The sequence below is a fragment of the Euphorbia lathyris genome, chromosome 10 (assembly GCF_963576675.1).
Source record: "Euphorbia lathyris chromosome 10, ddEupLath1.1, whole genome shotgun sequence".
In the NCBI taxonomy this organism is placed as follows: domain Eukaryota; kingdom Viridiplantae; phylum Streptophyta; class Magnoliopsida; order Malpighiales; family Euphorbiaceae; genus Euphorbia; species Euphorbia lathyris.
Genome location: NC_088919.1, coordinates 58,808,561 through 58,836,272, shown reverse-complemented (window position 1 = coordinate 58,836,272; position 27,712 = coordinate 58,808,561). Strand labels below are relative to the sequence as shown.

Below are 27,712 nucleotides of genomic sequence, written 5' to 3'. Positions count from 1 at the left end.
ATTGTGCTAACCAAAAAAAAAAAACTGTTAAATTCAAACTTTTTCTCTTGTTTAGAATTGTATTTCTTATCCTCCTGATTTCCTGTTACTTCTGCTTTCTGATGATGTTGTGGGAGTTAGTTTTCCTAGGCTAATCTCGGATTAATTCTTGTTAGGTTGTTTGTTTGTTTTCCTTTTCTTTTCCCTACAAAAAAAAAAAGAATTGGATTTGTTACAAAAAAAGGCTAAAAAAAAACACTCGTTACTTATTTTCCACCAATTGTATATATGTTGATTCTAACAAAATTTCATATTTTTTATGATTTAATAATAGAATTGGATATTTATACTTTTAGATTCGGTGAAATATTTGAATTTTTCAACACGTACAAAATGCACCATATTTTTTATTTTTTTCACGTGTACTCCTATGTTTGTGATCTGTTACTAATTAGTGATAAAATGACGTACAAGTGAAGTGTAAATGACGAGATTTATGACCGAGAAAAGACAGTTTGATGAATTATATCTTAAATTGACCCAACTTATCAATATTAGGAGTAAAGTTGCTCTTGATTGCTAAGGTTAGAAGTAAAATTGTTCCATTTTAAATGTTAAAAATAAAGTTAGTCATCATGACTATAAACGTTAGGAGTATTTTTATACTTTATCCCTAATAAATCTTATATATAACAAAAATATTATACAAATTTTATATACCAAATTTTTTTAACTTTTTCTCTCTTGTTTAGAATTGAATAAAATATTATTCTCTCTGGTTAAAAAAAAATGTCGAAAAAATCACTAATTTTGACAGCTGTGGGATTTGAACCCACGCCCTTTCGGACCAGAGCCTAAATCTGGCGGCTTAGACCACTCGGCCAAACTGTCATCTACTCTAATAACTTGTTATTAACTTTACTTAACTGTGTTAAGTTATGATTAATGATTGTCTATTATATACTTTTAATGTGTTACTTAATATATATACTATATTCGAGATATTCGATTTAATATGTTGAAAATTAAAAATATTCTTTTTATAAATAAATAAATAAATATATTATTGTTATTATTATGATGAGGTATATGGGTTAAGCATAGCAAAATTCAGCACAACAAAGTAAGATCCATCATAACAAGGTAAACCCATTACTTAAAATAGGCCCGTAGGTACATATAACCCACACAAAACTATATATAAAGGCAAACCAACGCTATTGATAGACATTTCAACCTTCTCTCTCTAATTTCTTTCCAATTATATTCTATTTATCTTTTGCATTCTCTCATTTGACCGTTAGAATGCTTACAGGAACCACTTTCAGCATAGGAGGAGTATTGGTCGATAAAATTATCGAGGAGATCCCATATTCTCATTATATTATTTTTAAAATATATTGTAGTTTAAAGTTACTAAGTATAAATAATGAATTTGAATAATTGACTTGGAATACAAATTATATTTAATAAAATAATTTCCTATAAATTCAAAATAAGAGTCAATCAATTAACTAGTTATGCACTGATTAAATTGAATGGTCATTTTGGTGTTGTTTGGAAAAAAAAATTCCAACCTAAAAATAGTTTGGAAATATTTTTCCAAAAGGAATTGTTTTTAGCCGGTTGATTAATAAGAACAATCCCATTACGACGTTTATCCAATTATTTTTGGATCGTATCAAACTTAGCCTCGAAATCCTTGTCTTTTCTTAGAGGTTCCTTTCCTTGGACGCTATTCGATTCCGAGTCTTAAGCTCAACTACCTTTTCCTGGCTGACAGATTGGGACTTTGTATATATGTGATGATTCCTCCTACAGTTTGAGTCCGAGATCCTCTTATTTGGGGATGGTCGCTTTTCTTCTCTTACCCGGGTCAATCTCTTGAGGGACTGCTTTTTAGCATTCCTTACGTTTCATGCTTGGATTTGAGGTGTCTTATTAGGGAGTCTTCTCTTCCCTTTGACTAGGCACTAGATCCCCTCTGTCGATTTCTGAGTGATCCACCTCAATGATGACACCAAGTTTGGACGGTGGGCTCTATTATCATATTTGTTCATATATTTACTAGTTTCTATACCATCTCTAGCTTTTTTTAACTTCTGCCATTTGGACGTTGAATTCTTATCATATTACGATGGCGACATCATGATCGATCTAAGGTTTTCTGCCACTCATCGAGAAATTGCGCCTAAAGCCTTTGTTGTTGTGCCTCTAAGGCTTCATATCCTCCGCCATTTCTAGAGCTAAGTCATGATTGACCTGCAAATATCAGCGCACTTCTTCTTCCGCTACTCCTTGGACTCCAGATGCGGGGAGTACACTAGAGGATGAGAGTTGGATGGAACTACTTAAACGAGTCATTAATATGTTTGTTCCACGCTCATCGCACCAATTTGACGTGGTTGAATCTTGCAAGTCCACTTGTAAACCTGCAATTGGAAAGAAACAAGGTCAAATGGGAGCCAAAATTCGGCTAACCCTCTCTGATGGCTAAGTCAGTTTTGAGAGAACTCTTAAGGATGGACATAACAATAAATCAAAACTATGATGTAAGCTTGAATGAATGAATAAATTATTGTACCTTGAGTTGTGGGTACTCTATCTATATTGTGATCGAGCTGTAGAAGGCGGTTATAAGCTTAAGAACATAACGTGTTATGTGTCACCTGTTGATAGGTGAATGTGTCTCTGTATATTGAGGTTTGATATCTCCTAAGCCCACTAGGTCCATGATTTATGTGATTGGGTGTGATTGTTATAACGGGTGGATCCTTGACGGGATCGCTATAACTTCCTGAGCCAAAACCTTCAAGACGAGGTTGTATTCAGTAGTTTTGCTGTGGTGACTCCACATGTCATCTTTCCTGGGTAATAATCTAAGCTTCCTAAATTCCACATGGGCGAGTTTACATTCACGTGATATCACCATGTTTTTAATGTTATCACTTTTTTTTTTTTTTCCGTTTTTCACGTTTCGAAGATATGAATTAAGGGTTTATTAAATTATATTTTGATGGAGGGATAATTTTGAAAATGAGTTATTTCAAAGTTAAAGAAATAATAAATCATGATATTTGGTTACCCAAACAAGTTGTTGGGGTTTAACAAAAATATAAAAATAAAAGATTTGTCCTCTTGTAACAATCTTCTCCTACTCCTCTCATTGTTTCTTCCGCCCCTTCAAGCGCCAAATTCCTCATTTTCAGGAAACTCAACAACTCTACATAGAAAATATCCCAACCAAATCTCTAAACTTTTCCTCCCATTCTCACAAATGGCCGCCACTATCACCGTCTCTAGGCTTCTCCTTTCCTCCGCCACCGCGGCAGCCACCACCACAGCCGGTACAGCCAAATCCTTCCTCTATCCTATCTCCCTCTCCTCCAAAGTCTCCATTTCCTCTCTCCCACTTAAACACCAAATCAAACCCCTCAAATTCAAAAGATTCTCCACTAAAACAACCACCACTCCTACAATCTCCGCCACTATCTCCGTCGGGGACAAGCTCCCCGACTCCACTCTCTCCTATTTCGACGCAGATGGTGAATTGCAGACCACTACCATCTCCTCACTTACTTCCGGGAAGAAATCGATCCTGTTTGCTGTCCCCGGCGCCTTCACTCCCACGTGCTCGCAGAAACACCTCCCTGGATTCGTTGAGAAGTCCGCGGAGCTGAAATCGAAAGGAATTGATGTAATTGCGTGTATTTCGGTCAACGATGCGTTTGTTATGAAGGCTTGGAAGGAGAATTTGGGGGTTAATGATGAAGTGATGCTTTTATCTGATGGAAATGGTGAATTTACTAAGAAGATTGGGTGTGAGCTTGATTTGAGTGATAAACCAATTGGATTAGGAGTTAGGTCAAGGAGATATGCGATTTTGGCTGAGGATGGAGTGGTTAAGGTGCTCAATTTGGAGGAAGGTGGTGCGTTTACTTTCAGTGGAGCTGAGGATATACTCAAGCTGCTCTAATTTGTTGGTGAGATTCACTTATTTTCTTCTTCTGAGGTTTTTGATTTTTGTTGTGTTCTTAGTTTGAGCTTTTATCAGTAATAATGTGGATGAAATGTAGCTGGAATTTCACCTTATGAGAGTAGAAATTGCTTGATTTTCAAGTGCTGTGCTGTGTTTTTCTTTGATGAATTGCAGTTTCTGTTTGATGCAGTGGGGTTAGTTCTTTGATGTTGAATTGATTGAGTTTGAGCATTTGGGTCTCTCTAATTAGCTTTTGCTCTTTACTAGTTTTTCCATTTCAATGGATTAGCCTATTGAATAGTGAATTAGAAAAAGGAAAATGCTAAGCTTGAGAGGTGTTGTAACACCATAAATGACAAAACAGAATGTAGAATGTTCAGCATCAATCTGAGATTTTGCAGTGTTTGTTTAGGGAGCTAAACTACTGTTGTATTGCTGTTTTATACATGAAAAACAGCTTTTTCCAATACCGGGGAATTCCTGCTTTTTCTAACAGCACCAACAAAGGCGACAAGACAGAGTAGAAAACCATGTTATGAGATGACTCCTCAAAGGGAGAGAGAGGAAGTGCTAGATGTTCTGATGTAGAACAGCAAGTATGGGTGTTTTATGTCTGTGTTCATTATTAGATTAGTTTTTTTTTTTTTTTGTGCATAATTGTTTCAACCCAATATGTCCGCGTCGTTTTCGTTTTTCCGGTTGCATGTAAATTTACTACCTTATTTTTGGATTAGTAAGTTAACAGTAGAGATTTTACAATACGCCTGGCATACCACCTAATATAGGTGATGTGGTATGCCAGAACCATTTAAAACTTGACAAGTGTCAAGGTAATTAAAAATTAAAAAAAATTATCCCAATTTTACCGCCCCTTTCTCTCCTCACTATCTCTTCTCCTTGCTTTTTCTGTTGGCATCTAAACATGTCAAGAGTAAAATCTTCTCTATATCTCTTCAAGAACAACACTGCGCATAGCACTGGTTATGGCCGATTTGGACTTCTTTATACGAGAAGATGCAGTTTCCAAACAGAGATTCAGTAATACTTGTAATCTTTGAGAGATTTTTAAATCTGAACTCTGGGAACCTGGATGTATGCTGCAAAAAAACGATTTCAAATTGAGCTTTTGTAGTATACATTTTTGTCTTAGTTATCCAATCAAACAAGGCCAGATTAATAATTGGGATGCCATGGAAAGGTATTGGCAGCAGTTTTTTAATTATTTGCGCTGCAATCCAGATACTTCTGTTTGACCGAGAGTCGGTGTCGGAGAGTCAAGAATATACCGGCCAGATTATGTTCCAGACTTTTAATATATCTGGGCTTTATAAAGGGCGACCCGGTCGCATTACGCGTCCCCGCTGAGCGAGGGTCCGGGGAGGGGTCCCACCACAAAGGTGTATTGGGGGCAAGCCTTCCCTTGCCAATTTAATTGGCAAAAGGCCGCTCCTAAGACTCGAACCCGTGATCTCTGGGCTTTATATTGCGGTTAATTTTGTGCTTGCACTTGCAGCTATAGAGTGCATTGAATTGGAAAAATTGGTTGCTGTATGGCCGACATTTCAAATTTTGAGAATCATGTTCTTTTTTTCTGTTGAATTAAAGCTGTGCAATACATTTTGGATCTTGGTAGTGTAGATGGAGATAAAAAAAAAATAGTACATGAAATTGCTGAAGCTTAATGATAATTATGAAAAGTTCTGCAATGCAAAAAGAAAAGTAAGAAGTAAGGGGAGGAGATCGTGAGGACAGAAGGTTGGAGTAGTGGTAAAATTGGGGATAAAATTAAAGTTTTTTTAATTTTTAATTACCTTGACACTTGTCAAGTTTTAAATGGTTCTGACATACCACATCATCTATATTAGATGGTATGCCAGGCGTATTGTAAAATCTCTCGAGTTTTTGACCATTCAAAAGTCTGACCAAAAATCTATTTAACAAACTTCTGACCCACTAATATCATATTGGGTTTGTGTAATGTGTTCATAAATCACTGAATTATAATTAGACTAGAAAATATTACTTACCTGAGCTGAGTTGTAAAATATAGTTGAAGAAACAGTGCATCAGCAACCGCTGGTCTTTCTCTGCTCTCTTCATTTCTTTCCATCTTCTTTGTGCTTCTTTCTACATATTCTTTCTACCTTGGTTAATCCTAGGATTGTTTTAAAGATAAGGTAATGAGATAAGGCAGGGAGAAAAAACTCCTACAATTTTAATAAGATGGAAAAATCAATTCTATTCCTTAAACCAATATTATGTAGTTTAAGTAAGAGTAATATAGTACTCTTTTTATTTCACAATATTTGTCTTTTTATAATTTTTTTTTTGTTTCATAATACATTACGTTTTGATTCAGTCCATACATATTAATTGACTTTTACCAAATATACCTTTATTTAAGTTGCCATTTTATTTTGGAAATGGATAAAAATTAATTAATGAATGTAATTAATACAAAGGTAACAAAATCTTTTTAGTTAAAATTAATTACATTTTTTTAATTCTTGTATCTTAATCTTAAAAGACAAATATTATGGAACATATATTATTTTATACCCTATCCCTATTCCACGAAACAAATATAGAATAATAATTATCAACTATCTTATTTTTATCTTATCTCTATTTATTTAGGGCTTTTTATATGAATATCATAATTAACTACAAAATTACAACTAAATCATATCATTAAATTTAATTATTAATATATTATTTTTTTCTACATTATACCAAATAAAATATGTTTTTACACCTAATTTAAAAAGTTTAAACCCCAGTTCGTAAATCCCAAACTCTTGACAATATATTTTAGATCCCTAATTTATAAATTTTTTTTTTTTTAATCTTTATTCCTATTCCATGGAATACCAAACACCTCCTGTGAGTATTAATTTAAAATTTATGGCTTTTGTCCTATATATCCAAAGTATACTTTGCCTGAAAAGCAAGGCTTGTTATAGGTTTGGGCCAAGAGCCCATAGAAGGATGCACGTCATTTTCAGAGTGGGGCTGAGGAGCAAAGAGACATGGGTCATATAGCTCTTAGTGGATTTGATTCATAAATGCACAATTCCGAAGGAAAATTACACAGAAATTCATATTTTAAAAACTATTTACAACTATGTCAAGTTATCATTATGGATTATGTCAAACTAGTAAAATCAGTACTTTTAATATATTTTAAGGATTAGAATTTAAAAATTAGAACTCTAAAATATATTTTATAGGGTTTATGATTTATGAATTAGAGTCTAGAATTTTTAAATTATGGTCTAAAATCATAATATATAGAGAATAATGACATATTAAGAATTAAGTTTGGTGATATGACTTAATTGTAATTTTTTACTTTAAGTATGATATTACATTGACCCGTGGATATTTATGTATTTTATGTACATAAGTAGGGTTGCATAAAAATAACTGATCAAAACATTCCTTAAATTATATATATATATATATATATATATATATATATATATATATATATGATTTTACTTGATATTTTTATTTTATTTTAGGTAAAGACTATGCTTACTTTGTTTTTGACAAAGTAAGCCTTACTTTGTGTGTTTTCACCATTGGATTAATTTTATACTCTATCATCCAATGGTGAAAACACACCAAGTAATGGTACTTTGTCAAAAATAAAGTAACCATAGAAGGACCTTTATTTTAATGATATTAATAATTTATTTTATATTTTTTTTTGAAAGATGAATTAATAAGATCTTTTAAATAATGAATAGTAATGTTAATTTTTAGTAATTTGGCTCATTAAGGTGCATGTAAAAATTCCTGATTTGTTATATCTATGATTTGTAGTTTTATGATGTTTTAATTTTATCATTATATAAATTTGTGATTTTATTTGAATAAATATATGTTTCTTAAGTGTTAAAAAAATTAGAGATTATAATTTTATTTTTCAAGAGTTTTTTTATTATTATTTAAAGGTTGGGAATGGGGGAGGATTGTCAGACATCCCAGTAATGCTGGCACCCCTGAAAAGCACCCCGAGCCCTAGTATTTATTAAAAAGAAGAATAAAAAAGAGTACATCAAAGTCCAAAGAATTAAGTAAATCTATACAAATCACGCCCAATGACATTATCTCTAATAAGCAAAGTGCAAAAATCGGGTGACCCATCCCACCATTCTAAAACAGAAGCAGTCCTTCCGTAAGAAGCAAGCGAATCAGCAACCTGATTGCCTTCCCTGAAAATGTACGAACAAACAACGGTCATTGAATCCATATTCGATAAGCAATTAATCCAATCAGCTCTAAGTGTCCAAGGCACAGTAAGAACGCGAGTCCGGAAGAGATAAACAACAAAAGACGAGTCACTTTCCAGCCAAACTTTATTCCAACCCCGCTCAAATGCTGCTAAAATTGCGAAAATAGCAGCGTGCAGCTCCGCCATGTGCACCAAAGAGCAATCAAGAGGGTAGGCAAAGGCGGCCACTGAACGACCGCCGTGACCTCTAAAAATACCACCGCACCCAGATTGACCAGAGACAACCGAAGCATCAGTGTAAACTTTGATCCAATCCGCAGGTGGCGGGCTCCAGCGAATTGGAAGAACACGAGGCGCGGTCCGAAAGGGAATAAAAAATAAAAATATCAAATATTTACTTCCTTCGCTCAATTTTTTTTTTGTATATATATACATGTTATCTTTGATTGGTTTATAAAAGTAAAATTGAGTCATTTTGAACAAATTTAGAAAAATTGTATATTAATCAAATTGGATTTTGTAATTAAATACAAACTCAATGAGTTAATTAATCACAATGAATCTTAATTTGTCGGAAATAAAGTGTCGAAATCATCCATAATAGTATTGGTTCCAATGGCTGAGGGAAAATCTGAGACCATCATGATTAGGGTGGTTCTGGCGGCCGTGGGGATGTGAGTCTTTCATACTTTCCTCTGTCTCTAGCCTTAATAGACCTATAACTGTTTGACTTCGTTAAATTTCTAATCTAAGTCTTCTATCTAAACTTATTAAATTTAAGTCTTAAGATGAATCTAAAGCTTAATCTAACTGTAACTAATCAAATTTATTTAGTTAGGATGTATGTGAACACTTATATATATTTAATTGAAGAAGATGTTGACCTGTTAAGATCACTCCGTTTCGATTGATTTTCCATATGCAACATAACTTTTCCTTTTATAAAAATTTGTAATATTTTTCGAGATGAAATTTCAAATTGTGTATAAATTTAGAAAAGCTATTTTGCAAGGGGTAAATTTTTTAGAAGCGAAAAACCACATTACATATAGGAAATTAACCGAAAGGCTAGCGGTCAAAATATTCTCTGATTGAGAAAAATTAAAGGGCATACTATACTACTTTCAGGTAATTGAAGTGACTAATATATTGTCCTTAAATTTGTAAGACAACGTGATTAAAATGGAGAACTTTAAAACTATGGTATGATTTAGGCCATTATTTTATGCCATTATTAACACAATGATTATAATTCAAACATATGAATGCAAATCTGCTCTTTTTTCACAACTTAGCAGTAATAATTGTTAGCTAACGCTTTTATATAATCATTCATGAGACAGCAAATGGTGCCAACTTATACTTGCAAAGAAAGAAAATAGGATAAATTACATCCATACCCCCGAGCTCTGCACTTGTAAACTTCAAAACCGGATAGTATGATCAAGGTTCTAAAAAACGCTAGGCGCTAGTCGGACGGATATGGCCTTAAAGGATTAATTGGGGATTAGTCGGGGATTAATCGGATTTGTATTTTTATATTTTTTATATTTGTTAATCAATAAATTATTATATAAATTCAATTACTATGTATTATACTATTTAAAAACAATAGTATAAAATTATTTAATTAGAGAATGTCCTACAGTGATTCGGGTTGCCTTCGAGGATCCTTGCGTTCCCTGGTTCTCGTCTCTGCACGGGGAGCGGTCCCTGTGAACACTCCGACAATCAAGATAGTCAGATGTTCGAGAAGATTACTAAAGCAAAGATAATCGGGGAGCTTAGAGGGTACCCGACTTAGTATTGATTGAAAAAGAGAGATCTCCCTTACCTTCCCATGGTCAGGGTATTTATAGTGAGCTGGGGTGGCTTCATAGGCCTAGCTTCTTGGGCCATTGGGCCCTGCTTTGGGCCTTATGATATTCCGAATCAAGTAGTCCCCCCCGTGAACAGGTATGGCGAGTATTCCATGCGATTGGCGAGGTGAGTGCCCTAAATCAATGTGATCGATTTAGCGAAATGGGGACAGCGGACCGCTTTGAATCTCAAGAGGCACCTCAACTTCCGCGCCTGTTACCTTAGGGGCTACTGTTGTAGCATTAAATGCACTATTTATTGTCTTCTGCACGCACCGCCAGACGACTTGGAAGGAGTGTTTTGCCGGCTTCTTTACTTTATGCCTTATTATAAATATTGGAGAATTGATTTCTTCCTTTCCCTTGTTTGCGATTTTTCCTGGTGACTTCTCTTGCACCTGGAACTTCATCTCTGCGAAAGTTGGTTTGCCGTACTGTGGAGTTCGTCCGTTCGTAATTTTGAGGTGTCCGTTAGCTTAGTGCTTCTCGTGCCGTTTGGTAGAGCTCGTTCTAGCCGTGTCTTCTTTTGCTTTTCTCGAAGGTCAGTTACACCTTGCTATTTCTGCTTTTCTATTTTCTTTGGGGAGAGGGAGTATGTCAGAGGGTTCTTCCCGGGGAGCCTTCAGACGTTTGCCGCCTGTTACTCCGGGTGACTTTACGCTTCGTGACGCGTCGCGGACCCATTCGTCAAAGCGGAAGAGGCAGACCGAATTGGAAGGGGAAAGTAGTTCCCCTGTTGTAAAGGAGAAGAAGAAGAAAGTGGTTGTGGTTAGGGCTGTCCCAAGTATGGAGAGACCTATTGGTGGCGTACGCCCTGGTGTCCTTGAGGTTGTGGTAGTTATGCCGGACAATTTAATAACGCCGACACGCCATTTGGGTACATTATACGAAGATATGAGGTCCAAGTTATGGACGAGGCAGGCGGGTGCCGCGGGGACCGATGGTAGGCGTTTCGAGCGAGCGGAGCGTCCAAGGAGGCATGAGTCGTTTGCTGTTGAGGACGCCCATAGTATAATTGTGTCCGTAGACTTGGCCTCGATCTCCGCGGTGTATCGAATAGGTCAGCCGTACGAACTGGCTGCATTGGACAAGGATGATCGCGCTCATCATGCTGGTGGGGCTAATGAACTGATGGTTTACGAGGAGCAGTTTGAATCGGGAATGCGGCTCCCCCTTCTTCCTTTCTTTATGGAGGTCTTAAAGGAATATGACCTTTGTCCTGGTCAGATTCACCCGAATGGATGGCGAATGATGGTCGCTTTTTACTCGTTGTGTCAGTCCGTGGGATTTCGAGCGACTGGTCTTATATTCCGCCAGTTCTTCCGGCCGAATAAAGGACCGAGATCACAATATGTTACCTTCTCCCACCAAAAATTTAAAGTCATCGGGGGGCTCAGAGACAAAGTCAACGAGTTTAGGCATCGGGTTTTGCTTGTTCGGAAACTGGACGGGGATTTCCCATTTCGAGTGGTATGGAATGATGACCCTATGGATTCTGGTCGATGGTTGAGGCCGCAGGAGATGTTGGAATCAGAGATTCAGTTGGTGAAATACTTGAAGAAATTGTCGACAGGAAAAGATCAGAAGCAGGATGTGTACGAACTCATCGTGCACTTTCTTGCTTCTGGATATTATATTTGGAATCAGTGGTGGATGGCTCAGCTGCGGGGATGGGTGGCGTCGGACTTTGAGAAGTGGAAGAGAGGGTACAATTTTTCAGCCGGCGAGCTTGCCGAACTAGAGGCTATAACTATGAACATTGCTGTAGTAGGTGAGGAGTGAGGGGTCTAGTCGTGAATGTGATTTTTGTTCTTCTTTTGAAATTGTGTTAAGTCCTTGATCATTTTGCTGTATTTGCAGGTGCTGGGAATCCTCGGGTTAGTATGGATTTTGATCCAGATGAGTTCGGTGTTGGTATCGAAACTACTGAGGAAGCTTTTGCTGGTGCCTCGGCTTCATTGGCTTCATTCTCATCTCTCGAGGATGCGAATCAGGTGATTCAAAGTATAGGTGGTGTACTCTCCGCAGCTGATGACGGTGATATGGCTGTAGAGGTCCCCGAGGGGCTTCCTGTGGAAGAAAACAAGCTGGTCAAGGTGGGAGAGCAACGCGAGGTCGTGCTTGACGATAGTGTGGCGGATGAGGGTCAGATTGAGGCTGTGGCGTCTCGGAAATGAAAAATGAACAAGGGGAAAGCCGTAATTGGGAGTGAAAAGGAAGATTTGTCTGCTCCCGACGGTGCTGGTGGTGCTAGCGAGAGTTCAAAACGAACACGTGTCGAGGAGGAGGCCGAATTGATGGCAGACCTGGTCGACAGGGTGGGCGATCATCCAGAGATGGTGAAGAGGATGGATGTGAAGCTGGCCAAGTTTCACGAATACATCATGGGCTTATCGGTGCATGCCGATATGATGACATTAGACTTACCGCGGGCGATGGACCGTGTTGCCCGGGTGCTAGGGGAGGTATTTCGGATGGACGGGGTCTCGAAGTTGAATCTGGGGATAGAGACTTTGTCAGTGCTTGGTGTGGTAAGTTCTTAATATGTTGGTTTATTATTAAAAAATCAGAGTCCCACTGTGTTGTTTTACTTTGCAGGCCACCGCGAATGCTAACATGGTATTTGATATATGCGTTAATAATGAAAAAGTGTTCCGGGAGATGGAGCAGGGTCTGCGAGGTGGTGTGGCCGAGCTAGAGACGGTGAAGGAGAAGTTGGCTAGTGCTGTTGAGTTGCTCGAGCGCCGTGAAGCCAAGATTTCCAGCCTGTCTGGCCAGCTGGCGGAGGAGAAGAAGAATAATGCCGAGCTGCGGCAGGGGCTGTCGCGCGATACCGAAGAGCTGCGCCGTCGTAAGTTGTTGTTGAGGTTAGCCGTGCTCTGGACTCACCGCCTTAAAGAGGTTTTAGCGAATAAGACCCGACAGCTTGTTACGTCAGCCGAGGAGAAGATGGGTGCCCAAACGGAGAACGAGAGACTCCGTCGAGAACTTGAGTTGGCACGGAAAGAGGCAGCTGATCTGCGCACCTTTGCTAGGCAGCGTGAAGAGAAACTGGTCAAGATGGACCGGATGATGCTGATTGCTGCTGCTCATGCTGCTGGATATGCGATTCCTCCCGAGGTGATATTCTCGCCGGATGTCTTTGATAAGGAGGCCCAGGCCAAAGTCGTTGAGTTTTGCGGGCGCTTTAAGAAGAAAAAATAAACCAAAATAGTTTATCCTTTTATTGTTTTCTCTTTTGCAATGATGTAATCGTACTCTGTTGGATCTTGGAAGATCTTTTTGAATTCTATCATTTCATTTTTGCAATTGATATGATGTTTACTTTCATTGAACTGTCTTTCATGTCTTGTCTCCCTGGGCTATAAATGGGAGCCGAATTTGCGTTTAGTTTGGGGTGCTCCTTTCGGCTGTAATTTAGTTTTGGATATTTTGTGACTTATCCTTCTTTCTTTATGTCTCTTCGGGATATCGTAGATCCTGCCAGAGTGCTTGAAGTGTAAAAGGCGATATCGGCGATGCCACATCCCTATGTGTACTATCCGCCGAATGAGGATCATGATGTGGAGCGAAAAGCTCGATATGCTTCCTCGGTGTGGATGAGACGAGGTGCTAACTCCTAAAAAAGAAATATGGAGAGTGAGAGTTCTGCGCCCTATACTGGGTCTGTGACGGATTCCTGTGAAGTGGTTGTTAGTGCGCTTTCTTCGACGGAGAAGAAGACTTGGTCATAAGATGGTATCGACTTCCTTAACCCTGATGAGACAGTTGCTCCTGTGTTGAATCCTCATCCTTCCTGGATTAAGAGGCTCCTTACCGACGAGTTGGAGAGGGTAATGAACCTTCCTTGCGAGACGGTGTATCATCAAGTGGGACGCCATTCTTCACCGTCTCGCCCGTATGGCCCGATATTTTTCGATCCTTTGAAGCCTCGAAGCGTAGTTTTTCTTGAGTTTACCAGGCAAGGTTACCTTGGGCCCATTCCGGCGAACCCGAATCACCGTGTGACTCACGTTGGTAAGGCCTGTTTGTATCATAGGCAAAATGGTCATAATACTGATGAGTGTGTAGATTGGCGAGCAGTGCATCAAGATTTGATGGATGATGAGGCTATCCCCAACCCTGATAGTGCCAACGTGCAATTTTAGTGAATGTTTGCTAGATTTTTGTTTAAGGGCCTTTGATGTATGTGTAATGTATCATCCTTTGTTTTAATGGATTTTGTGGCATTTTTATCATTTCTCCAAAATTTGTATTGTGGTTCATGGTTTGTCTTTCGAGGACTTTTCGGCGTTTTTTGAGTGAGGACCGTGGTGGGTAGGTTGCGATTTGGTCAGTCGACAACAACATGGGGTTGTTGATGCGATTGGTAAGAGGCGTTCGAGATGCTCGAGAAGCCTTGAAATAACGTTCGGCGTTATTTGAGCGAGGACCTCATTGGGTAACTTGTGGTTTGTTCACTCGGTAATAACATGGGGTTGTTTAGGCGATTGTTTTGAGAGGCGTTCGAGATGGTCGAGAAGCCTTGAAATAACGTTCGACGTTATTTGAGCGAGGACCTCATTGGGCAACTCGTGGTTTGTTCAATCGGTAATAACATGGGGTTGTTTACGCGATTGTTTTGAGAGGCGTTCGAGATGCTCGAGAAGCCTTGAAATAACGTTCGACGTTATTTGAGCGAGGACCTCATTGGGTAACTCACGGTTTGTTCAATCGGTAATAACATGGGGTTGTTTACGTGATTGTTTTGAGAGGCGTTCGAGATGATCGAGAAGCCTTGAAATAACGTTCGGAGTTATTTGAGCGAGGACCTCATCGGGTAGCTCGCGGTTTAGTCAATCGGTAACAACATGGTGTTGTTTATGCGATTGTTAAGAGGCGTTCGAGATGCTCGAGAAGCCTTGAAATAACGTTCGGAGTTATTTGAGCGAGGACCTCATTGGGTAGCTCGCGGTTTGGTCAATCGGTAACAACATGGGGTTGTTATTAACAAGTAATCAATTTGATTTATCACTGATGGATTACATGAGCTATTGATAATATTTCTTCAACGTTTGGACATTCCAACTGTTGTCGAAAACCACCCCGTCTAAGGAGGCAATTATGTAGGCCCCGTTGTGTAGGACCGTGTCAACCTTGTAAGGCTCTTCCCATGTTTGTCCAAGCTTTCCATTGGCGAGCGGGGATTGAGCGACGACCGCATCCCGGAGCACAAGGTCCCCCACTTGGAACGTGTGGGGTTGTACCCGTTTGTTGTGATATCGTGCCAAGCTTTGTTTATGGGCCGTGATGTGGAGCAGGGCATTAAGGCGCTCCTCCTCCAGTCGCTCGTCGGCCTCAGCAAGTTCCGCGTTGTTGTTAGCCTATTCGAAAGTGATTTCTCGAGGAGAACGAAGGATGACTTCGGAGAGTGCCATTGCTTCTGCTCCATAGGTTAGGAAGAAAGGAGTTCGTCCCGTGCCGGAGTGCGGGGTTATGCAATATGACCACAATACCACTGGGATGTGGTCGGGCCATGCTTGTCCTTTGTAAAAAAGGCGTGCTTTTATTCCTCGCAGGATCGTTCTATTGCTTACTTCAGTGAGTCCGTTACTTTGAGGATGCGCAACTAAGGTGTAGCGACCTCTGATGCCCCATTCGGTGCAGAATTTGCGGAATTGACTGCAGTCAAACTGTCGTCCATTATCTGTGATGAAAGAATGAGGGACTCCGAATCAGTATATTATTGTTCTTTTGAGGAAGCTTATAACATTGCCGGAGGTTATCTTGGCGATAGCTTCTGCCTCAATCCATTTTGTGAAGTGATCGACTGCGACTACCATGAAACGCTTCTATGCTAAGGCTATCGGAAAGGGGCCGAGCAGATCAACCCCCCATACGGCGAAAGGCCAGGGTGTGAGGATGCTTTTGAGGGGAGCCACCGGCGCGTGATGAGTATTTTCATGTACTTGACATGCCTGGAAGTTGCACACTAGTCTCACCGCATCGGAGTCCATGGTCTGCCAGTAAAGTCCCTGCAGCCGGGCCTTTTTCGCAATCGATCGAGCACCCTGATGTGAGCTGCATACGCCCTGGTGTATCTCTTTTAGACAGTGATCTCCCTCCTCCTCGGATATACAACGTAACCAAGGGTGTCCGAACGACTTCCAATAAAGGAGGCCGTCATGCATTGCATACCGTCAGGATCGCCGAACCACGAGGGATGCCTGAGTCCTATCCTCTGGCAGGGTTCCATTTTTTAGGTACCTGATTATCTTACTTCTCCAACCGTTTGCTGCTGCATCTGTTGTGTCGATCTGCAAAGAGCACTGTGTGTTGATGGCTGGGGCCGCAGCAGTTTCTATAAGGGTATGCGGGTCACTAGACTGCTCGCCTGCTGTGAGAGCGGCAATGGCATCTGCCTCTTCATTTTCCTCTCGCGGTATGAGCTTAAGGGTGAAGGTTATTCCCTTACTATTGAGATCCTCAAGCAGGGACTTGGCGAGCTCCAAGTATTGACACATTATTGGGTCTTTTGCTTTGTAAGTACCACTGACGTGGCTGAGGACGAGTTTGGAGTCTGAGTACATTGTCAGGTGCCCTGTTACCATTGTTTTGGCTAGTCGGAGGGCCGCGATCAGGGCCTCGTACTCCGCTTGATTGTTTGTGGTTGGAAAATCAAGTCGGACGGCGTATCGTAAGCGGAGGTTGTTAGGTCCCTGAATGGCGATGCCTGCGCCTGCCCACCCTGGGCCGCAGGATCCGTCCACAATCATGGTCCATAGGTCGCTATTGTGAGCTTTTACCTGGGCAGGGTCATCGGTTGATGATCCGGTGAATTCGACAATGAAATCGAATAGCACTTGAGCTTTGATCGTAGTGCGGGGCTCAAAACGTACATCAAACTGCAATAGTCGAACCGACCAGTTGGTGATACGACCGGAGACCTCTGGTTTCTGGACTGCCTTCTTGAGAGGATAATTTGTCTTGACGACAACCGTATGCGCTTAGAAATATGGCCGTAGGCGTTCGGATGCTTGTGTAATGGCGAAAGGAGCCTTCTCAACCTCGGAGTACCGGATCTCTGCTCCTTTGAGCACCTTGCTCAAGAAGTATATTGGATAGAGCTCCGTACCTTCGACTTGAGTGAGAACTACTGCCACGGTTTTATCGACGATGGTGAAGTACAGTTGGATGTCTCGGCCCTGCTTCGGTACTGACAGTAGGGGTGGCGTGGCGAGGAAAGTCTTGATGGTGTTGAATGCTGCCTGACAGTCCGTAGACCATTTAAAGGGATGCTCCTTTTTTTATTGCTTTGTAAAAAGGCAAGCAACGCTGTGCCGAGCAGGAGATGAACCGCCCCAAGGCAATGACCCTTCCATTGAGTCTCTGAACCCCTTGTAAATTGTGTGGTGCTTTCATTTCTAAAATTGCCTCGATCTTTGCGGGATTAGGCTCAATACCCTTCTCCGAAACCACACAGCTAAGGAACTTGCCGCTACGAATTCTGAAGAAACATTTCTCCGGGTTGAGTTTGAGGTTGTAATCCCTGAAAATTTTAAACACCTCCACCAAATCACGCGGGTGGTCGCTTTCATCAGTGCTCAAGCTGACCATATCATCGATGTATACTTGTACCGACTTGCCGATGAGGTGAGAAAACATCTTGTCTATTAGTCGCTGATATGTGGCCCCTGTCTTCAAGCCGAAAGGCATTACGTTGTAGCAATATGTGCCTTCATGCATTATGAAGGAGGTCTTCTCAGCATCGACTGGGTCCAGAGGTATTTGCTGAAAGCCAGCTATGGCATCAAACTGCGATAGGATCTTGCGACCAGCTGTCTGGTCGAGAAGCTGATCTATGTTAGGCAGCGGGTAAGAATCTTTGGGGGCACGCTTTATTAACATCGGTAAAGTCTACACACATGTGGTACTTTTCACTGGCTTTCTTTACAAGTACAACATTAGAAAGCCAATCCGGATAGTGAACCTCGCGAATAAATTTTACAGCTAAAAGCTTCTCGATCTCTGCTTTGACAGCTGCCTGCTTGTCCTTCGCTTGCACCCGCTTCTTCTGCTTTAGAGGCTCGACAGAAGGGTCGATATTCAACTTGTGGGTTTCCTGCTCGGGTGAAATGCCTGTGATATCCTCGGTGCACCAAGATATTGGAAATTAGGCTAAGGTATATCAGCGGAAATATAAAATTTTAGCCTACTTCCTTTTAACCATAGGATCCGTTAATCATTATTTCATATAAAGAGGGATAAGAAGAAATACCTTTTGAAGAACAATCTACCGTTGTTAATGAAGTGCCCACAACTCTTCTCCGAGTTCCCAAGCACAAAGTAAGACATAGTGATATTAAGTTAGAATCAACCGTATGAGATGCAACCAAAATAGATTGCCTCTAATTAATCAACACAAGATCAAAGAAAAAAGGAGATAGATGAAATTAATCGATCGATGGAAGCCGTATGAATTCTTGTCCACGAACTAGGGGAGTCGAATTCTCTTTCTCTCTCTAACTTGCAAATTTCGAAAATCACAAAAGGGAGTATTAATGGCTTGGTCGAAATTCATGTATAAAAGGGGTATATATAATCACTTGTATCTAAACCCTAGTTAGATAGGATTAGGTTACTTAATAGGAATTTAATTCGGAATAGAATTCCTAATTATTATCTCATTATAGATCTAATATATCTAGGATAATAATAAATAACTTTATTGGATAATAATAGGAGTATATTAATCTAATTAAAACTCCTAACTTAATTATCCTTTAATTAATTTAATTCACAAACCTAATCAAATTAGGATTAATGGAATTAAAATAATTCCTTATTTATTATATATAAATTTCGGCCCCCTCTAATTAAATGGGCCTTACTGGGCTCAATTGGGCTTCCATCAATTAATAACATCCATCTCTCTTTTGGTTCCAAGTCTTATGTGTGATCCATTAGGTTCTTACTACTTCTGGCCGTATGCAACTATTAAATTAATTTCTTCAAGAATTATATTTAATCTTTGCATAACGGAATGATGTACTGAGCATGTTATTGGCAAGTCTGTAATCATTCCCCCAGAGTCCGTTAAGAAGACAGGTTGATTCTGTCGTTAACCTTTCCGTATTAGTTACAGTATAATTCGATCCTTTATCAACTACATCTTGAATTGAATCTTATGACTATGGGTGATGTCAAGTCACATATAGCGAGACGTTCGTTTTACTTGTACAGGCCGAGTCAACTCAAAAAGATAGGTTAAGTGAAATCTGTATTTCTTACTCTTAAGCTATCACCTTGCAAGGATTTAGAGTCGAGTCTTCCATAAGCGATCCTTGGATGTATCTCCCATTTATCGGGAGTGATAAATGCTCAATCCAATGTATAACTACCCTGACATTACCTCCTGTGACACCTAACCTTTGCCGTTCACACCCCAGAGTCATCTCTGTTAAGGATCGTGGGACAGCAGGATCAAAGTCTCACATTCAGTAATTCAGGATGACCAATTAACATTCCTTTGAGTCTGAGGATTAGTTATACCTATTAATACCAATGAGATGAACAGGTGACAAGGATGAATCTACCCATCCTGTTATCTCAAATCGGATCCCCAATCCTAATGAACAACTTTTCATCGGATCTATGTAACTGTCCAGATATCTGTATATATGAAGCTTGTGAGATCAGCTTTCTGTCGGACAGAAGACATTGTTACATACAAGTCTCAACAGTGATATATCAATCCTAAACATATCACTTGACTTGGGGTGGTTTTAAGTTTATTAGTTTATTATAAAGTTTTGTCTCACTTCATGCTTGTATGAACACTTTATAATCACTTTAAACAAACTTACGGATTTCCTTTTATTAGACTTTATTTAGTGCTTAAAAGGGAATGCCTTTATATAGTTATAAAACATATATCTCATTAAAAAAAATGATATAAAGAACAATTCATTTACATTAAGTTTGTATCCTAGAACAATTGTCTATAGGACACTAAACCCCAACATACTCCCACTTGGACTAAAGCCAATTGTTTCTAAAACTTATCCCAGTAGAAGTTAAATGACGATCATGTACTTTCTGGGTTAAAGGCTTTGTCAACGGATCTGCAACGTTGTCCTCTATATGTACTCTTTCTATTCTCACATCTCCTCTAGCCACAATCTCTCTTATGATGTGGTATCGCTTTAGGTAGTGCTTGGATGCATTATGAGACCGTGGTTCCTTTGCTTGCGCAATGGCTCCATTGTTATCACAGTACAGAGTAATGGGATTGACAATGTCAGGCACCACAGTTCTGTAATGAACTTTCTAATCCAAACCGCTTCCTTTGCTGCTTCTGCAGTGGCGATATACTCTGACTCGATCGTAGAGAAAGCTACGCTTCCATGCTTGGAACTTTTCCAACTGACCGCGCCCCCATTCAAGATAAACAGGTATCCTGATTGGGATTTAAAATCATTCTCATCTGTGAGATGACTAGCGTCTGAAAATCCTTCTATTTTCAGATCTCCTTCTCCGTACACTAGGAACATATCTTTAGTCCTTCTCAAGTACTTAAGAATGTTCTTGACGGCAATCCAATGCTCGTCTCCCGGATTCCCTTGGTAACGACTCGTTATAGATAACGCGAACGCTATGTCAGGTCTAGTGCATAGCATAGCATACATAATCGAACCGATTGCGCCGGCGTACGAGACTACAGCCATGCGTCGTTTATCATCATCGGTTTTAGGACATTGATGATTGTTTAACTTTACTCCATGTAACATGGGTAAGTTACCTCGTTTCGATTCAAGCATGCTAAACCGATTTAGCACCTTTTCAATGTATGTAGCCTGTGAAAGACCAAGCAGTCTTCTCGATCTATCTCTATAGATCTTTATACCAAGTATATAAGCTGCTTCACCAAGGTCTTTCATTGAGAAGTTACCAGATAACCATACTTTCACTGACTGTAAGAGAGCAACGTCATTTCCCATTAATAATATATCATCCACATATAGTATGAGAAATGCTATAGAGCTCCCACTTGCTTTCTTGTAAATGCAAGCTTCTTCGCAATTTTGTTCGAAACCAAATTGTTTTATGGTTTCGTCAAAACTCTTATTCCAGCTTCTAGATGCCTGCTTGAGTCCATAAATGGATCTCTGAAGTTTGCAAACTTTATTTGCATCCTTCGATATGAAACCTTCAGGCTGCATCATATATACATCCTCAAGCAGGTTTCCGTTCAGGAAAGCTGTTTTCACATCCATTTGCCAAATCTCATAATCAAAATGAGCGGCAATTGCAAGCATGATTCTGATTGATTTGGACATAGCCACAGGAGAGAAAGTTTCGTCATAATCAATTCCTTGCTTCTGACGATATCCTTTCGCTACTAACCTAGCTTTGTAGGTGCTAACCTTTCCATCCATGTCTATCTTCTTTTTGAAGATCCACCTGCACCCAATGGGAATTATCCCTTCGGGTGGATCAACCAAAGTCCACACTTGGTTAGTATACATGGAATCCATTTCAGAATCCATGGCCTCAAGCCATGCTTTAGAATCTGGACTAGTAAGAGCCTCTTCGTAGTTTTCGGGTTCATCGTCTAACACGGGAACCTCATTATCATCTCCCACTAGAAAACCATATCTAACTGGGAGTTCACGAACTCTTCGTGATCTATGAATAGGTGGCACTGGAGTCTCATTTAAAGGGACTACTTCGGGTACCTCAACCGCTTCTGTTGTTTCAGTCGGTGTTTCTTCTTCTTGAACTTCGTCAAGTTCAATCATGCTTCCCTTTTGTGTTTCTTCGAGAAACTCTTTCTCTAAGAAGGTTGCGTGCTTGGATACTATTACTTTCTGATCATCTGGATGATAGAAGTAATACCCTACGGTTTCCCTGGGATATCCAATGAAGAAACATTTATCAGATTTAGAATCTAGTTTGTCGGACGCAATGCATTTGACATACGCTGAACAACCCTATACTCTCATAAACGAGAACACGGGTTTCCTACCAACGAACAATTCATATGGTGTGGAACTAGCGAATTTAGTTGTCACTCGGTTCAGGGTGAAGAGGGCAGTTTCTAAGGCATAGCTCCAGAACATCTTTGGAAGTAAGGCCATGCTCATCATAGATTGTACCATATCCAATAGGGTACGGTTCCTCCTCTCGGATACACCATTGTGTTATGGTGTATAGGGAGGTGTCCATTGTGAGCATATCCCACATTCAGTTAGATAATTCAGAAAATCATCCGAAAGATATTTGCCACCTCGATCGGATCGAAGCGTCTTTATTTTCTTTCCTAATTGATTTTCCACTTCATTCTTGAAGCATTTGAACTTGTCAAAAGCTTCTGATTTGTGCCTCATCAAGTAGATGTAACCATATCGAGTATGGTCATCTATGAAGCTTATGAAGTATCTGAATCCTCCTCTTGCTTGGACTGACATAGGACCGCATACATCTGAATGAATGAGTTATAGAGTGTCTGATACACGCTCACCTTTATTGCTAAAGGGTGTCTTTGTCATTTTACCTTTTAAACATGATTCGGATGTTTCTAATGATTCGGAATCGATTGGATCTATAAGCCCATCTGAATGTAGCTTTAGCATGCGTCTCTTGTTTATATGGACTAAACGACAATACCACAAGTAAGTTGAATTATCTAGTTTATGTCTTTTGGTATCAATTGCGAAAACAGAAATATTATCATTCAACACATAAATCCCATTTTGTGATATTCCTGAGAAATAGAAAATCGAATCTCTATAAAAATCGCAACGTTTGTCTTTTATTGAAATATAAAAACCGTCATCAACAAGACGGCTAATAGAAATAATGTTATGAGACATTTCAGGAACGTATAAACAATTCCTTAATTCTATTACAAGCCCAGAGGGCAAAGGTAAAACATAATCTCCAATTGCGAGGGCAGCCACTCTTGCTCCATTTCCAACTCGCAAGTTTATGCTTCCTTTCTTTAGTTCCTCAGTCTGTTTTAGCTCCTGCATATTTGTACAAATATGAGATCCACATCCGGTATCAAGTACCCAAGATTCAGACTGTGAAACTGTATTTATTTCAATATAAAACATACCAGATGTAGAAGCACCGCCTTTTCCCTTCTTGAGGGTGGCTAGATACTCCTTGCAGTTTCTCTTCCAATGCCCGTCTTTACTGATAGGGGTATTTTACCCCTATCTTTTAGCGTGATTTACGGGATGATTTCGGGTAAAATAAATAAGTTTAATTACAAAAATAAAGTGTTTTTGATAAATAAAGAAATAAAAATAAAATATCGTACTTTCAGTTTATTTTCCTCGTTTTTGAATAGTTTAGGAAATAAAAACATCAAGCTAACTCGGCTCTCAAGTTTTGTATTTCAGGTACGAGAAAGGAGCAAAAATCCACTCAATACGTGGGGCGTATTATCCTGTACGCGGGGCGTAAAACATTGTGCCAGAAATAATTGCCTTATCCGCAGGCACCATGTGGAACTGACTCAGCATACGCGGGGCGTATGACACATGTCGGTAATAATTGGCCTAATCCTGAAAGTCAGACTGCATTGTCTCCCAGAGTCAACTATACCTACGCAGGGCGTACCACTATATACGCGGGGGCGTAAAAGGCAGTTCTTCAACATAAAAAGATCAGAGACTCTTTTACGCGGGGCGTACTTCAGCTACGCACGGCGTAAAGTCACCAATTCAAGCGATAAAACTCCAGAGACTCAAACACGCGGGGCGTATAATCCTCTACGCAGGGCGTACTTGAGTCAACAAGACAACGAATTGGTCCACATGCAGAAGATTTCTGACGGAATGGGCATTTACGCGGGGCGTAGACCAATTTACGCGGGGCGTATCATGGGATTTCTGCACCAAATAATGTTGCTCCATACTTGTACCTTATGAAGTTACAATTCTACCCCTAGCTTGATGTATAAATAAGAGTGACTAGCACTCATTTAGACACACACAACACCTTCTACTTTCTATCTTCTACCTCTACCTTACCTAGATAGTTGTTGTATAGTTTTGGTTTTAGATTGGGTTTATGTAATAAAACTCTCCCACCTTGAGAGCTTGTTCGGTTATTCCGGCGTTCCATCAACGTTCCGCTCCATCATTCATCACCAAGCTCGAGAGTTCCACCTCCAAGTCCTAAGAGACGGCCTTGAGTCCGGTTGGCTAGTCCCGAGGGCCGATTCTTCCCTCTTCACTTGCTAACTAGCTTGCACTCTTCCTATGTACTAGGCTTGGTTGTATTCCTCATTTATGCTTTCCATATTTATAATATATGATTTGCAATTTCCGTTTCTATATACGTGTTGATGTTTATTGCTTGTTTTGATACTCATAATTGACTATTGTGTAGGGAAACGCGATTTCCGACGCCATTCAGGCTATCTTTAGGGACTCATATAGGTGTTGCCTTACCGGAAGTGACAAACCGGAAACCGTAGGAATTGACAAGCCACGGAACTCACGGGCCCTAGTTTCTGACCCCCAGCATTAGACACGCCTTGACTAGGAACCACGTAGTCTAAGTACTTCACGGGTCGGTCGAACTACACGTAGTCGTCTTTGCAAGAGTAAATTGTCAATCGAATATATTCGGAGTCATTGCCTTTTATATTTATAACTTATCGTCGCCCATATCATTCCGTGGAGTTTTCCGTTACATAAACCTGTGTCGCCAATAGTTTAGAAGTAGTTTGTAGTTGTGTCGCACACCAATCCCAAAGTATACACCGCTTAGATAACGTATAAAACCGAGTCGTCTAATACTTGCAGTTATAAATCCTGTGGATTCGATACCCGGTCTTAACCGGATTATTACTTGATACGACGGGGTACACTTGCCCCTAAGTAGTCGTAGCGTCTAGTAGAGTTAAGAGCAATTTATAAAGATCACATCCATAGACATAGTCATAACGCACTCATAATATATACATTTCATCATAGAAACTCTACCACTAGGCGTTACGCTATCAAGTTTTTGGCGCCGTTGCCGGGGATTTATAATTTCCTACAATATTAGACAAAAACATTTTATTGTTAGTTTAAGCATTTGTAAATATCATTTTGTTTTTGTGAATAATTTATTTTGTTTCGTACTTATAATCTTTTCCATGGTATTATAGTTGTCATCTGTGGGACGATCTCATGGGTGACGAATGTTCGCACCAACAATCGTCCTCGTATTTCGATGTGGTAATCTCTATGCTTAAAGATATTCACGTGAGATTATCTAACAATGAGGCATATTGCAGGGATTTGGGAAATCAAATCACTAGATTGACGTCTCGTCTCGATTCAACCGTGGACGAATCAATTCGAGACACCAATCCGGGTGATCAACATGTAGAGGTCGAGTTAATTGAGCCCTCTCAAGAGGAATCCCCAAATCATGTAGGTTGTCTCAACTGCGAGGAGCCGGAAATCCTAATCGATGAGCCGGTTGTGTGCGGACCCATGGAAATGACTCCACAACTAGAAGAGTTTGAGGTTCCTTCTACCTCGGGTTATTTCACTCTCTTTGAGCTACCCAAGGAGTCAAAGAGGGAGCAAACTAAACTCTTCAATAATTTCTTTAAATATAGTTTTTGGTTTTCATTAAATTTCTTTGAATCTAACAATCCGTTTTGTAGGTACGGATTGTTCATTCAAGAATTTGCATTTCTAACGCGAGAGGAAGCATACACCTAGGAGGAAACGCTAAGTCGAGCTCACCGACTATAACGTAGCGCTTCTTGGGAGGCAACCCAAGCTCGAATAAGGGAGTTTTTCTTTCCCAGCTTTTATTTTCCGCATTTCGTTTTCCTACCGACTTATGTCATTTCTTTTAAATAAAAAAAAAATCAAAAGAAAAACAAATCCCACTTTTTCCAAAAATAAGCCGCGCGGGGCGTACTCCATTTTTACGCCCCGCGTGCCCACCATTTTTCTTGTATAAATGGCTCAGAGATAGAAACACGCAAGGCGCCCCTCTTCATGCGCCTCGCGAATTTGAGTCTCTGTCCAAAAACGGCTCAACATGCACCTCCTACGCGGGGCGCCCCCCTGGGCACGCCTCGCGTAGGACCTAACTCTAAGAGTCCTATTTTGTCCTTCTTTATTTTTGTTTTTGTTTTGTTTTCTTTTTGCGACGCCCTTGGAATAGGCGTCATTTTAATAACGCGGAGGGCCGTGCAACCCCGCACTTAACGTTTGTTTTGCACTAACCAAAAACAAAAATAAAAATCAAATAATTATCAAAATAATTAAACAAATTTATTAACTCTTGAAATTCTTCCGACACGCTACACGTCCCTCGGAAATTAATTAAAGTTCCGTTATTTGTCGTTAAAAATAAAAACATCGGAACACAAAGGATGGTTTAATTGAGAAATTTTAGTCTTGGTTTTGAAGTTAGGGAATTTATGAAAAGCTTAGGCTAGTACTAAACTAAGGCATTGAGGCTTAACCCAAATGTTATCTCCATAATAAACTTTAAAAAGGCAATAAAAACGGGATAATTGAGAATTTAGCGAAAACTTGATAGTACACAATTTGAACCCGAATCTTTGTGAGGTATATTTGAGCCTAAAAGAGTTCGTACGAGAAACTCTAATTCTTTTACAATTTTTCGAGAGCTTTGACTTCACTCGACTCATAGAATTTGCATCCAATACCGGGTTAAGTACACTTATTTTTGGTAAAAAGGCAATAGATGATAAACCGAACCCACTTAGGCTAATTTTTCTTAATTTATTTTTTCTCGTTTTCATTAAACATTAGGAAACCCCTTCGAGCCTATTAATCCATTTTTTTTGTTAATACCGTTTTTAACATTTAACCCTTTTTCCTCTTGTTCAAATACCGACACAACCAAGTGCACCCGAATTACCCAAAATAAGTCACGGCCTTAGCAAATGAACATCATAAACTCTCAAAATATTGTTTTTGTGCCTCTATGAAAACAAGGATACAATAAAAATAAAAAGGCACTCTCAAGCTCCACCCGAGCAATTTTGAAGTATATTTTGTAAAATTCGCCAAGGCTGAATTATGATACGGTGCAATCACAAACGGTATTTTTGAACTCGAGTTCCTTTACACTAACCACTAAAGAAGCCACCCATATTACAACCCCCCTCCGGGTTCATTTTTAATATTGCCTAACCATATTTTAGGAGGAAAAACCCGGATGAAAATGCAAATTCAACATGATCTCGAGTAAGTGCAAAGAAGAGTGATAAAACACCGACCCACCTAAAATTGAGCGTAAGAGCGAAATCCCTTGGTGAGGTACTATCGGGTTCTCAAAAGATAATCAACCCCCGTTACTAGTGCCTATTAAATCTTGATCATGGAGGTTTCAAACAAGTTTCATACTCAATTGTTTGCGTAGGTACTTACCAAAACCTTTGCACAAAACCATAACTTTGAAATCACGCACTTGGCAAAACCAACCTTCGGTTTGTTTCTTAATTTTCTCAATCCCTTGTCTTTCGATTTCTTTTACTTGAGGACAAGTAAAACTTTAAAGTCTGAGGAGGTTTGATAGGGGTATTTTACCCCTATCTTTTAGCATGATTTACGGGATGATTTCGGGTAAAATAAATAAGTTTAATTACAAAAATAAAGTGTTTTTGATAAATAAAAA

The 27,712-nt window shown here is 39.7% G+C and overlaps 1 protein-coding gene and 1 non-coding gene across 2 annotated transcripts; one reads left to right on the top strand and one right to left on the bottom strand.

The window, feature by feature from the left end:
• Positions 1-790: 790 nt before the first annotated feature.
• Positions 791-870, bottom strand: TRNAL-UAG (transfer RNA leucine (anticodon UAG)). The gene has a single exon. It is a non-coding gene; the product is annotated as a tRNA-Leu (tRNA).
• A 2,256-nt stretch (positions 871-3,126) lies between these two features.
• On the top strand, positions 3,127-4,686 carry LOC136209208 (peroxiredoxin-2E, chloroplastic). Its single transcript, XM_066000615.1, has 2 exons — positions 3,127-3,962; positions 4,416-4,686. The coding sequence occupies exon 1, from the start codon at positions 3,257-3,259 to the stop codon at positions 3,953-3,955; it is 699 nt and encodes a 232-aa protein (XP_065856687.1). The 5' UTR covers positions 3,127-3,256; the 3' UTR covers positions 3,956-3,962; positions 4,416-4,686.
• Positions 4,687-27,712: the final 23,026 nt, after the last annotated feature.

Coding starts and splice junctions, on each gene's coding strand:
- LOC136209208 (XM_066000615.1), top strand. CDS start 3,257: ATGGCCGCCACTATCACCGTCTCTAGGCTTCTCCTTTCCTCCGCCACC.